Source organism: Carcharhinus amblyrhynchos, chromosome 3 (assembly GCF_965287045.1).
Source record: "Carcharhinus amblyrhynchos chromosome 3, sCarAmb.v2.hapA, whole genome shotgun sequence".
In the NCBI taxonomy this organism is placed as follows: domain Eukaryota; kingdom Metazoa; phylum Chordata; class Chondrichthyes; order Carcharhiniformes; family Carcharhinidae; genus Carcharhinus; species Carcharhinus amblyrhynchos.
Window position 1 is genome coordinate 138,605,870 of NC_137326.1, and position 13,313 is coordinate 138,619,182.

Here is a 13,313-nt window from a genome sequence, read left to right on the forward strand (position 1 = left end):
ATGAAATAATTCTTTTCACATGATTCATCTTCAAGGACTAAGAACATTCTGGAAGAAGTTATTTTTTTAAAAGACACTGCCCTTTAAAGGATTAACATGATGACTCTGGTTGCTGGAAACGACAGCATTTTACAAGAAAAGGTAATTGAGCAGTTTGAAAGTTTTTGACCGTGGTGGAGTGTTTACAAAAAGGGTCACGAGTGGTTTTGGCTTTGGGAAAAAAAACATGCCAGGAAAATTGTGTTTTAAAAACAGTTAGAGTTTTGCTTTTGCAGGAGAAAACAAGAATCAACAACTTCTAGGGTAAAGACTACAAAAGCTCCTGAAGCTCCAGACCCAGCTGAAAGCAAGAAGTGAATACTGGCTGCAAGTTGTCCATTAGGTTCACTTGAAAAGTATGTAAGAGTCACCGATTGTTTCCCAGGTCAGTGCTGAGAGACCAACCATATAACTAGGGACATTATTTCAAGGACTCCATCATCCATCCTTTTCCCTTGCGCCACTGACTTTTAACCTTTGGAACAGAATCTATTTTATTTAAAACAAAAACAGAAAATGCTGGAAAATCTCAGCAGGTCTGACAGCATCTGTGGGGACAGAATAGAGCTGTCTATTTTACCTTTTTGGTGTGTGTGTGCGCGCATGTATGGGTATTTAGAAAGAGTAATTGTGCTTTACTTCATATTGTATGTTAATAAGCTTTACCTTCTTCAGAACAAGAGTGGTTTTACAATAAACTAATAATTCTGTTGTTTATTGAAGAAACCTGGGCATTGATTAGTTATTCTAAGATTAATACATAAAGCACATATTTGACCATATAGCAAACTAGGGAAACCATTTAAATATGCATTGGCTCCGTAGAGTAGTGGAACCAGAGACAGGTAGTGTTTTCCTCCCATCTCAGTCACCACACAGTCCTTTCACCAATTCTCAATCCATGCAACATCTCTCCACTGTACAGTAAACTGATTAGCTCACACAGCTCCCTTTCAATGCACCATTGTGCAGACACGCATCGTACTGGAAACACTTCAGCCAAAGCCCATTGAAGCAGCTGACTTTACAACCACAGTACATTAAGTAAATAAATGCCATGAAAGGCAATCACTATTCCATCATGGTAGCACAGTGGTGAGCATTGCTACCTCAATGCCACAGACCCAAGTTCGATTCCAGCATTGGGTAACTGTCTGTGCGGAACCTGCACATTCTCCCCATGTTTGCATGGGTTTCCTCCGGGTTCTCCTGTTTCTTCCCACAGCCCAAAAGATGTGCTGGTTAGGTGCATTGGTTATGCTAATGCATCTAAATGTGCCCGAAGACGCTGGAGTGTGACGAGTAGGGGTTTTTCAGTAACTTCATTGCAGTGTTAATGTAAGCCTACTTGTGACACTAATAAGTAGGCTTAAACTTAAAAAAATTACCAGTCGCAGTCCCATCACTACTTGCATGTCCACCCTCTCCACATGATAATCTTTGGATTTGCCAAAACATTGAATATATTCTAGGGGGGTGCTGGTATAGTACTTGGGGCAAACGGGATCAAAGGTTATGGGAAGAAAGCAGGATTAGGCTATTGAGTTGGACAATCAGCCATGATCGTTATGAATAGCAGAGCAAGCTCAAAGGATCAAGTAACCTCCTCCTGCTCCTATCTTCTATGTTTCGCTTTCTCATCCTAAAAGGAATAAACCCCAGTGCCAGATTACAGTCCAATTTGGTCATTTGTTAAACTGCCAAAGACAGTAATTCAATTTGACTGTAGAAAGAATCACATCCTTATCCAATACCAATGCGCCCCCATCTTGCCCCTTCCCACGCTCACTAAGCCCAGAGGAACTGAGATCAGCAATTGCACATACATCACTGCACAGGGTGCAAGTCAAACTGGAAAAGGCTGGGAATCAAAAACGGTTGTTCCCAGAACTGAACTGACCATTTCCTTTGCATCACTCTGTGGTAAACAGTTTGAAAAAGTACAATCACTTTGGGGAAAGGACATTCAACCTGATAGAACCAAAGATTATCTCTGATCAAGCAAAAACTCCCAAATCGTAAGCTGGACACATTCAAAACAGAAGTCAGCCATTCATCCCTCAAGTGTGTAGCTTCTATAAGATCATGGCTAATCGCGCAGCTTTATAGAACCTTAGTTAGGCCGCACTTGGAATAGGGTGTTTAATCCTGGTCACCACACTACCAGAAGGATGTGGAGGTTTTGGAGAGAATACAGAAAAGATTTACCAGGATGTTGCCTGGTATGGAGGGCATTAGCTATGAGGAGAGGTTGGAGAAACTTAGTTTGCTCTCACTGGAACAATGGAGGTTGAGGGGCAACTTGACAGAAATCGACAAGATTATGAGAGGCATGGTCAGAGTGGATAGTTAGAAGCTTTTTCCCAGGATGAAGAGTCAATTACTCGGGGGCACAGGTTTAATGTGTGAGGGCAAGGTATAAAGGGGATGTACAAGGCAGAGGGTGGTGTGTGCCTGGAATCCGTTGCCGGGAGAGGAAGTGGAAGCAGGTACGGTAGTGATTTTTTGCGGAGCATCTTGACAAATACATGAATAGCATGGGAATGGAGGGATATGGCCTCTGGAAGGGTAGAGGGTTTTTGTTAAGTCAGGCAGCATGGTCAGTGCAAGCCTGGAGGGCCTGTTCCTCTGTAATTTTCTTTGTTCATTGTGTTTCTATTTCCTCATTCCCATCTACCTCCAATAATCTCCAATTTCCTTGCCTAACATGAACCTGTCTTACCTCCATTTTAAAATATTCAGTGACCACCCACCTACCACCACCGCCCCCGCACCCCCCCCCACCTCCACAGCCCTCTGAGGCAGAGTGTTCCAGAATTGCAAAGCCCTCAGAGTGAAGGTTTCTCCTCACCTCTGTCCGAATTTTAAAACAGTGTCCCCTCGTTCTGGATTCACCACAAGAAGAAACATCCTTCCCATATAAACAAGGTCAACTAAAGCTGGGTAAAAAAATGCTGGCTTAGCCAATGATGCCAACATCCTATGAATTAAAAAAACCATTGTTGAGACCATTCACTATCTTACATACTTCAATCAAGCTCTTAACTACAGCAGGACTAAACTCATTCTGTACAATCTTTGCTCATAAGACATAGAAGGAAAAACATACGTACAATACAAATCCTAGAATCCTGATCAGCCGACACAGAGAGATTTATGAATATAGGATGTTCAGTGGAGTAGTGAAAATCCACTTCAGTCAGCTGTAATATTGGAGGAGACAGCTTCTCAAAATTATCAGGAAACCTGTGAACGAACAAAGTATGGAGTCAAATCTAAACACACAAGCAACAGAATCACAGGGTCAAATGACAGACATAGCTGAAAGTAGTGCTTTATAATCTGGGGGAAATAGCCAGTCAAAATAATACACATTCTATTCTGCCAGTCTTCACTTTTCCAAGCTTAAGCAATAGCATATCAAGTCCCACATTATGAGTTTGCCTCTCCTCAGAGACTGAGCTGAGCAGAGCACAATTCATTCCTTTACTGCACTAACCCATTGTAACAGAAACTAGAAGCAGAAGGCCACTTGGCCCTGCTCCATCATTCATTTTGATCATGGCTGATCATCAGATTCAACATCCTGGCTCCCCCCTTGATCCCTTTAGCCTCTAATTTCTTCTTGAAATCACACAAAAATTTGGCCTTTAACTATTTTATGCGAATGAATTCCACACATTCATCACCCTCTGGCTGAAGAAATTTCTCCTCACCTCAGTTTTAAAGGGTTTACCCCCTTATCCTCAAACTATGACCCCTATTTTTGGACTCCCCCCACCACTGGGAACATTCTTTCTGAATCTTACCTGCTAGAATTTTATAAGTTTCAATGAGATCCCCTCTCACTCTTCTAAACTCCAGTGAATATAATCTGAACTGATTTAGTTTCTCCTCATATGACAGACCTGCCATCCCAGGAAGCAGTCTGGTAAACCTTTGCTGTACTCCCTTGATAGCAAGGACATCCTTCCTCAGGTAAGGACACCAAAACTGCACACAATATTCCAGGTGTGGCCTCACCAACGCCCTATACAATTGCAGCAAAATACCCCAATCCCTACAGATGTAGCCTCACCCATGTATTGTACAATTGCAGCAAAACATCCCTATCCTCAAATCCTTTCGCTCTGAAGGCCAACATACCATTTGCCTTCTTTACTGCCTGCTGAACTTAGGCACTTAATGCAGGAGAACATCAAGGTCTCGCTCGGTATTCACTTTTTCAATTTACATCTGTTCAAGAAATAATATGTCTTTCTATTATTGCTATCAAAGTGGATAACCTCACATTCATCCACATTATTCTGCATCTCACCATGCACATGTCTATACACTGAGCATGTCCAAGTCACACTGAAACATCTCTGCATCCTCCTCACAGCTCACCACAGCTTTGTATCATCTGCAAATTTGGAGATATAGAACACAGAACACTACAGCACAAACAGGCCCTTCAGCCCACAAGTTGTGCCGATCACATCTACACCTACCAAGCCCTAGAACTATCTGTAACTCCCAATCCCATTAGATCCCATATACTCATCCATAAGTCTTTTAAAAGACCCCAGCGAGTTCACCTCTACCACCACCGATGGCAGCCGATTCCACTCACTCACCACCCTCTGAGTGAAAAATTTACCCCTACATCTCCTCTGTACTTGCTTCCCAGCACCTTACACCTGTGTCCTCTCGTAGCGGCCATTTCAGCCCTGGGAAATAGCCTCCGAGAATCCACCCTATCTAGGCTGATACTGGAGTTGAGGGGATTGAGCTATGAGGAGAATCTGAATAAACTGGGCTTGTACTCATTAGAGTTTAGAAGAATGAGGGGAGATCTCATTGAGACGTATAAGATGATGAATGGGATGGATAGGATAGAGGTGGAGAGACTCTTCCCGCTCAAAAAAGACAGTAGGACTAGGGGGCACAGCCTCAAGATAAAAGGGGGGCGGTTTAGAACGGAGTTGAGGAGGAACTTCTTCACTCAAAGGGTGGTGAATCTCTGGAATTCTCTGCCCGTTGAAGTGGTGGAGGCTACCTCGCTAAATATTTTTAAGACGTGGGTTGATGGGTTTTTGATAAGAGAGGGGATTAAGGGTTATGGGGAGAGGGTGGGAAAGTGGAACTGAGCAGTGACAGATCAGCCATGATCTTATTGAATGGCGGGGCAGGCTCGAAGGGCTAGATGGCCTACTCCTGCTCCTATTTCTTATGTTCTTATGTTCTTATTCCTCTCAACATTTTATAAACCTCTATCAGGTCACCTCTCAACCTTCGTCTCTCCAGGGAGAAGAGACCTAGCTCCCTCAACCAATCTTCATAAGGCGTGCCTCCCAATCCAGGCAACATCCTTGTAAATCTCCTCTGCACCCTCTCAATAGCTTCCACATCCTTCTTGTAATGAGGTGACCAGAACTGCACACAGTACTCCAAGTGGGGTCTGACAAGGGTCTTATAAAGTTGCAGCATTACCTCCTGACTCCTGAACTCAATCCCTCGATTAATGAAGGCCAGTACACCATACGCCTTCTTGACCACATCCTCCACCTGCGAGGCCAATTTAAGAGTCCTATGGAGCCGGACCCCAAGATCCTTCTGCTCTTCAACACAGCTAAGACTCCTACCCTTGATAGTGTACTCCTGCATCCCATTGGTCCTGCCAAAATGGACCACTACATATTTATCCGCGTTGAAGTCCATCTGCCACTTCTCCGCCCAGTCTTGCATCCTACCTAAGTCACGCTGCAACTTCTGACATCCCTCCAGACTATCCACAACACCACCAACCTTTGTATCGTCGGCGAATAACCCACCCCTCCACTTCCTTATCCAGGTCATTTATGAAAATGGCAAACAGCAAGGGTCCTGGAACAGATCCCTGGGGCACTCCACTGGTGACTGAGCTCCATGCAGAAAAAGACCCATCCATAACCACTCTCTGCCTTCTGCAGGCAAGCCAGTTCTGGATCCACAAGGCCAAAGCCCCTTGGATCCCATGCCCTCTCACCTTGTCGAGAAGTCTTGCATGGGGGACCTTATCAAACGCCTTGCTGAAGTTCATGTAAACCACGTCCACTACTCTTCCTTCGTCAACGTGTTCAGTCACATTTTCAAAGAACTCAACTAGGCTCGTAAGGCACGACCTGCCCTTGACAAAGCCGTGCTGACTATTCCTGATCATTCTAAACGTCTCTAAATGCTCATAAATCTTGTCCCTCAGAATCCTCTCCATCAACTTACCAACCACTGAGGTCAGACTCACCGGTTGGTAATTTCCCGGGCTATCTCTGTTCCCTTTCTTGAAAATAGGAACGACATCCACAATCCTCCAATCCTCCGGAACCTCTCCCAGCTCCATCGACGATGCAAAGATCATCACCAGGGGCCCTGCAATCACTTCCCTCACCTCCCACAGTAACCTGGGGTACATCCCATCCGGTCCTGCGACTTGTCTATCTTGATAGAATTTAAAAGTTCCAACACATCCTCTTTCTTAACGTCCACATACTCAATCTTTTCTGTCTGCCACAAACCTGTAGTACAACCTCCCAGATCACTTTCCACCGTGAATACCAAGGCAAAGTACTCATTAAGCACCTCTGCCATTTCTTCCGGTTCCACACAGACTTTTCCCCCTTCACCTTTTATAGGTCCAATCCCTTCACTTCTCATCCTTTTACTCTTCACATATTTGTAGAAGGCCTTGGGATTCTCCTTAATCTTACCCGCCAAGGCCTTCTCATGTCCCCTTCTGGCTCTCCTAATTTCCTTTTTAAGTTCCTTTCAGCTCCCTCTTCCAAATCATTAATATATAATGTGAACAGTTGGGGTCCAAGCACAGATCCCTGCAGAAACCCACTAATCACTAATTGCCAAACAGAAAAAGACTCATTTATGCCGAATCTTTACTTTCTAACTGCTAACCAGATTTCTATCCATCTCAAGACATTCTTGCAGCTCCATATACTTCACCTTTACATAGTCTGTTATGACAGACTTGATGAAAGCCTTCTGAAAGTCTAAATAACCACATCCACTGGTTCTCCTCGGTCAACTCTACTAGTTACATTCTCAAAGAATTCCAATAGATTCGTCAGGCATGATTTCCCTTTTGTAAATCCTTGCTGACTTTGTCTGATTATACCACTGCCTTGCAAATGCCGAGTTGTGAAATCCTTGACAATAGATTCTAGCAACTTCCCCAGTATACTTCCTGTTTTCTCTCTACCTCCCTTTTTGAATAGCAGGCTCACATTGGACTAGTTCCTACAGACTGGAGGATAGTTAAAGCGAAAAGAATTTTGGAAAATATCCACCAATGGGTCTATTATTTCCAGGCTCACTTCCTTAAGTAGTCCTAAGTAAACTTATAACTTGTTAGTATAAAGAAGACATTCGTTTCTACTGTGATGCTAGTGTTCTATAGTATGTATGCGTTATGTTTAAGTGAACTTTTTAAAAAGATTTTTCTATAGACTGTGTGTCTGGAGCGAATGCAGTTCAGATGCTGGGCGAGCAGGATAGCTATGTATTGTTTACTTGAGAAAGTTGATGGATTTTTGTTTATAGATGAAGATTTCCCCTGGGGTTTTTGACTAGGCTGATTGACAGGGTCAGGTGATAATGTGGTTACTGGCAGGAACTAGGTACGTAGCAGAGGAAAACAGTTTTCAGTTCTGGCCAGGGTTTAAAGACAGAGGTTTCCAAGCTGCTCAAACTCAAAACCTCTCTCTGAAAGCTTCCAGATTGTCTACACTCCTTATAGCAAATGTATGCATGGTTGGAATAAAGTGGAATATTAAGTCTGTAAGAGAACATTGCTTATTTGGAACAGAAGGAGTGATAAGTTAGAAGTTGTTTCCTTTAGTTTTTTCAAGTAATAATGGCTAAGTTGTTCCCTTTGTTGAGAGTTATACTTCAACTGTGTTATGAATAAAGCTTGTTTTGATAGAAGATCCCTAATTTGTCAGTGGAGTTACCCCTAGAATGAAACATCCTATCTTCACAATTGTGCTAAAACAGAAAGATTGTTTGGGTTGTGTCTGGCTTTATAATGTACCATGGGGTTCGGGTTCACAACATTAATACAATCAACTTGCCCTTTTTCAAAAAATTTCAACCCCACCTACCTCGGCTTTCACTACATCCCTCACGCCCAGCTATCCATCATATATTCCTCAATGAATGCATTCAGCAATTATTTGAGATTGAGTATTTGTATTATACTCTTCATTGCTAATTTAGTTTGTATCTCAATTCTCTTCATTTTAGAAAGCTCCCCACTGCGTCCACTGCTGTGTGTGCACCCCCCACTCAGTTGGCTTCTCCCCCCAAACAGTTGGTTTCAACTGTTTGAAGCCAGTTGTCCTGCAGCCACTGGTGGCTCAGTGCTAGAATTTTTACCTGCCACACAGAGGCCAGGGTTTGATTTCTGTCCAATGCAAAACTTTTTACTGTTTTTACATTTTTTCCAAAGGAACCAGTACAGACACAATGGGCCGAATAGTGTCATTCAGCCTGCGTAATTCTATGATTTCACTGCACTGCACTAACCTGATAATCACTTCCAGCTCCTTTTCAAGAGGCTTCAGCTCTGGCCTGAAGGAATTAAATAATAATTATAAATTCAAAATGCTTAGAAAGAAATTAAATAACTCAAGTACAAAATGCAGAACTAGGGTGTAGAAATATACAACAAGACAATCAGTCTGTGACAAGGCAGGTTAGCAGTGACTGTCAGAGATTTCACCAAAAACATAAAAATGACACTCAGATTTTATTGAAGAACCTAACACTTGAATTTTAGAAAAAACACATTTTAATCATTTTGAAAAGCAATTAAAGATTAAAAATTCCTTTTCTTTGGTTTCAGAGATTATTGAAAAAATTAGAGAGAATGTAAATTGATTGGGTCACTTGTGTTTAAAACATTCATTCATTGTCATAAATCAGCAACTTATACGTCCAAAATATTCAAACAGAAAACAGAAAACACACCAAAGGCTTGTATTTATTCTCAGCACGTGGGCATCAAAGGCTGTATTTATTGCCCATCCTGAATTGTCCTGGAGGGGGTGGTGGTAAGCTACCTTTTGAAATGCCACAGTTGTGTGGTGAGTATACTCCCAGTGTACTGTGAGGAGGTGAATTTCAAGTTGGTCTAAGAGCAGAGATGGGATGGGCTCCACTAAACACCCTATTGGCAATTTCTCACCACTATTTAGACAAATGTATTTAAGCTGACAAGGAGTCAGAATGCGTAAACCAGTGGAACAGGAAATGACCAGCCCAGCACGGTTAACGAAGGTACACAATACTGCAACGTGGGGCACAGTCCTGGACGAAGTATAGAACATTTCAAGCTACAATCCACCTCATCTCCCTTTCTCAACTCTCCACAGTGAGGGTTGACTTTACAACTAAAGCTAACTATCATGCTGGATATCAACGGGAAACTTTGCTTGAAGTGGGGTTTGAACCCTGCATCATTTGACTCTGGGCCAAGATGCCCAAGGTTAAGGCTCGCTTTCAGGGGAAGCGACTGTACTAGATGTCATTAGTATGGACTGTACAGCCTTACACTCTTCCAGGATACCTATGGAAGTCTTTCGCTGACAGGATAATGTGAACACCTGGATTCAGAGTGGCAATCAGAGGTTATAAAAAATACAGGCTGCTTTGTGCTGGCTCTGCAACATATCTATTCTGCTGACACTAGCTACAGGTTGATAAAGCATTGGGAGTGTCTGGCTTCGAGCCTCTGGTTTCCTCACACAATAGAATCAAGATTAAATCTTTATTGAGGTTTCATTCAGTTTTTTTTAAGATCAATGGTACAAAAAGATGCTTAAATACTAGTTCAGGTGGAGACAGTGACACAGTGGTTCTGCGGACACAGGTTCAAATCCCACCGTGAATTAAAATTGAATTCAGAATCTGGAATTGAAAAGCTAGCCTCAGTATTGATGACCATGATGCCATTGTTGATTGTCATAAAAATCCATCTGATACACCAATGTCCTTTAGGGAAGGAAAGCTGCTGTCCTCACTTAGCCTGGCTTACAAGTGATCCCAAGCTCTCAGTAATGAGGTTGACTCATTAAAAAAATGAGTTTAAATGTTTAAAAAAAAGGTTGTCCATTTAAATCAGAGATGAGGCAAAAGGGTTTTACTCAGAGGGTTGAGATTCTTCATAACTTTCATCTGAAAAGGTGGCATAAGCAGAGTCTTTAAATATTTTTACAGCAGATAAATTCTTGGCAAGCAAAAGGACAATAGGTTACTGTAGGTAGGTGAGATGCAGACTTGGGATTACTATAAGATCAGCCATGACCTTATTAAATGGTGGAGCAGGCTTGAGGGCTGAGTTGACCCACTCCTGCTCCTTGTTAGTACGTTGCCATCTGAAATTGCAAGCCACTTGATCCAAGGGCAATTAGGATGAGTACGAATGTAGGCCTTGCCAGTGACACTGACATTCCATGGAAGAATTTAAAAAAGAGCTTTTCCCTTCAACTATACTATACTATACCATTATACTATAAATTAGAGTATTTCTTAAACTCTGCTTCTCATCTACAGAACTGTCATAACAGCGTGAGCACTGAAGGATCATATTGAAGCAGCCATGCCTGGTGTGTGTTTTGCAAACTAGTTCTCAAGAATAGATGCCCCTCACAGTTCTCCAAGCTCCAACCCTCAGCTTTCAAGTTCAACAATGCCTCTATGGTGCAAAGAACACTAAGTGTAATTAGCCACTCAGCCGCAGTGTCTTATTCTTAAACAGTTCAACTTTCATTGTCATAAGCACCCCGATACTTACAGCTTTTCCAGCAGTTTCAGCTTGCTTTGTACTTGTGAAGCTCTGTTAGCATTGTACCGGAATCTGTCGATGAACACCTAGATTCAAGAAGATCATTTTATAAACAAATCAACTGTGGGATTGACAGATTCACAAGACCGGTTTGGCATTAGGAACAAGTCTGCAAGTTGTGGCACCCTGCGAGCCTATTCCACCTCAATGACGTTATCACAGGCCTGTACCTCATTCCATTTATACACTTGCTCCATATCCCTTTTTTAACAAACCTCGATTGAGATCAGTCTTGAAAATTTCAACTGAAACCACCCCCAAGCAGGACAGTTCAGGTTTCCACGACCATTTGTGGGAAAGGTGTTCCTGATGTATGGTTTAACTCTCATTATAAGAGCTTTTGATCTTGATTTCACCAGCAGAGGGAACAGTTTCTCTGCATCTACCCAACTGAATCATTTTATTATTGCAAAGTGCAAGCCAGATACAGTGACAGACCCATCCCCACCAGTACTACACCCCAGTGTTATACAGTGATGCACCCATCCCCACCAGTACTGTACCCCAGTGTTATACAGTGACAGACCCATCCCACCAGTACTGTACCCCAGTGTTATACAGTGACAGACCCATCCCACCAGTACTGTACCCCAGTGTTATACAGTGACAGACCAATCCCCACCAGTACAGTACCCCAGTGTTATACAGTGACGGACCCATTCCCATCAGTACTGTACCCCAGTGTTATACAGTGACAGACCCATCCCCACCAGTACTGTACCCCAGTGTTATACAGTGACGGACCCATCCCCACCAGTACAGTACCCCAGTGTTATACAGTGACGGACTCGTCCCCACCAGTACTGTACCCCAGTGTTATACAGTGACAGACCCGTCCCCACCAGTACTGTACCCCAGTGTTATACAGTGATAGACCCGCCCTCACCAGTACTGTACCCCAGTGTTATGCAGCGACAGACACGCCCCCACCAGTACTGTACACCAGTGTTATACAGCGACAGACCCGTCCCCACCAGTACTGTACCCCAGTGTTATACAGTGACAGACCCATCCCCACCTGTACAGTACCCCAGTGTTATACAGTGACAGACCCGTCCACACCAGTACTGTACCCCAGTGTTATACAGCGACAGACCCGTCCCCACCAGTACTGTACCCCAGTGTTATACAGTGACAGACCCATCCCCACCTGTACAGTACCCCAGTGTTATACAGTGACAGACCCGTCCACACCAGTACTGTACCCCAGTGTTATAGTGACAGACTGGTTCCCAACAGTACTGCATGCCAGTGTTATACAGTACAGACCCATCCCCACCAGTACTGTACCCCAGTGTTATACAGTGACAGACCCATCCCCACCAGTACTGTACCCATGTTATACAGTGACATCCCCACTCATACTGTATCTCTATTATTTAGACTTTTACAAATGTTAGATTCTAAATTATGAATACCAGGAATACCTTTTGTATTGTCCCCAAGAGTAAATGCTTGATCATTATGGTGTAGGGAAACTAATTATGGTTCTACATCAACCTGACACAAGTGACTGTACTGCTCCCATCTTCAAAGCTGCGACTAAACAATCTCCAACACAGCTTAGGCAGTGTTTCAAACACAGAAAACTGAAATGAAAATGAATCACCATAAGGAAAGAACTCTCCAACAGGCTCCCTGTTCCCCAGATTCCCCCAACCAAAGTATTGATTCGGATGGAGTTCAACTGGCTCCTGCTGCTCTCTGATATCCTGTCCAATGGTCTAGTCTGTTTAAAATAGGAAGTAGACAAAAGACGGGTAACTACAGGCCGTAGTTGGGAAAATGCTGGAATCCATCATTAAAGAAGAAATAGCAGGACAGCTGGAAAAGAATAGTTCGATCAAGCAGACACAGCATGGATTCACGAAGGGAAAGTCATGTTTGATGAATTTACTGGTTTTTTATGAAGATGTAATGAGTGCGGTTGACAGAGGGGAACCGGTGGATGTGGTGTTTTTAGATTTCCAGAAGGCATTCGATAAGGTGCCCCACAAAAGGTTGCTGCAGAAGATTAAGGTACACCGAGTTGGGGGTAAAGTGTTAGTGTGGATTGAGGATTGATTATCTAACAGGAAGCACAGTGTTAGAATAAATGGGTGCTTTTCTGGTTGGCAGTTGGTGACTAGTGGCATGCTGCAGGGATCGGTGCTGGGGCGTCAACTGTTTACCATATACATAGACGATCTGGAGGAGGGGACCGAGTGTAGGGTAACAAAGTTTGCTGATGGCACAAAGATGAGTGGGAAAGCAAATTGCGTGCAGGATGTGAAAAGTCCGCAGAGAGATTTGGATAGGCTGAGTGAGTGGGCAAGGATCTAGCAGATGGAATATAACGTTGGCAAATGTGAGGTTACCCACTTTGGAAGGAATAATAGTAAAAGGGACTATTATTTAA

At 43.2% G+C, this 13,313-nt stretch overlaps 1 protein-coding gene across 3 annotated transcripts in view; it reads right to left on the reverse strand.

The window, feature by feature from the left end:
- abcf3 (ATP-binding cassette, sub-family F (GCN20), member 3) overlaps positions 1–13,313 on the reverse strand; it is a 118,007-nt gene that overhangs the window by 13,800 nt on the left and 90,894 nt on the right. For all 3 annotated transcript variants that reach the window (XM_080186097.1, XM_080186096.1, XM_080186098.1), the window contains 3 exons: positions 10,865–10,941; positions 8,596–8,640; positions 3,153–3,285 (listed from right to left, as the gene is read on the reverse strand). In XM_080186097.1, the coding sequence (XP_080042223.1) occupies positions 3,153–3,285; positions 8,596–8,640; positions 10,865–10,941 (255 nt within the window). The remainder of the gene's footprint in view (positions 1–3,152; positions 3,286–8,595; positions 8,641–10,864; positions 10,942–13,313) is intronic.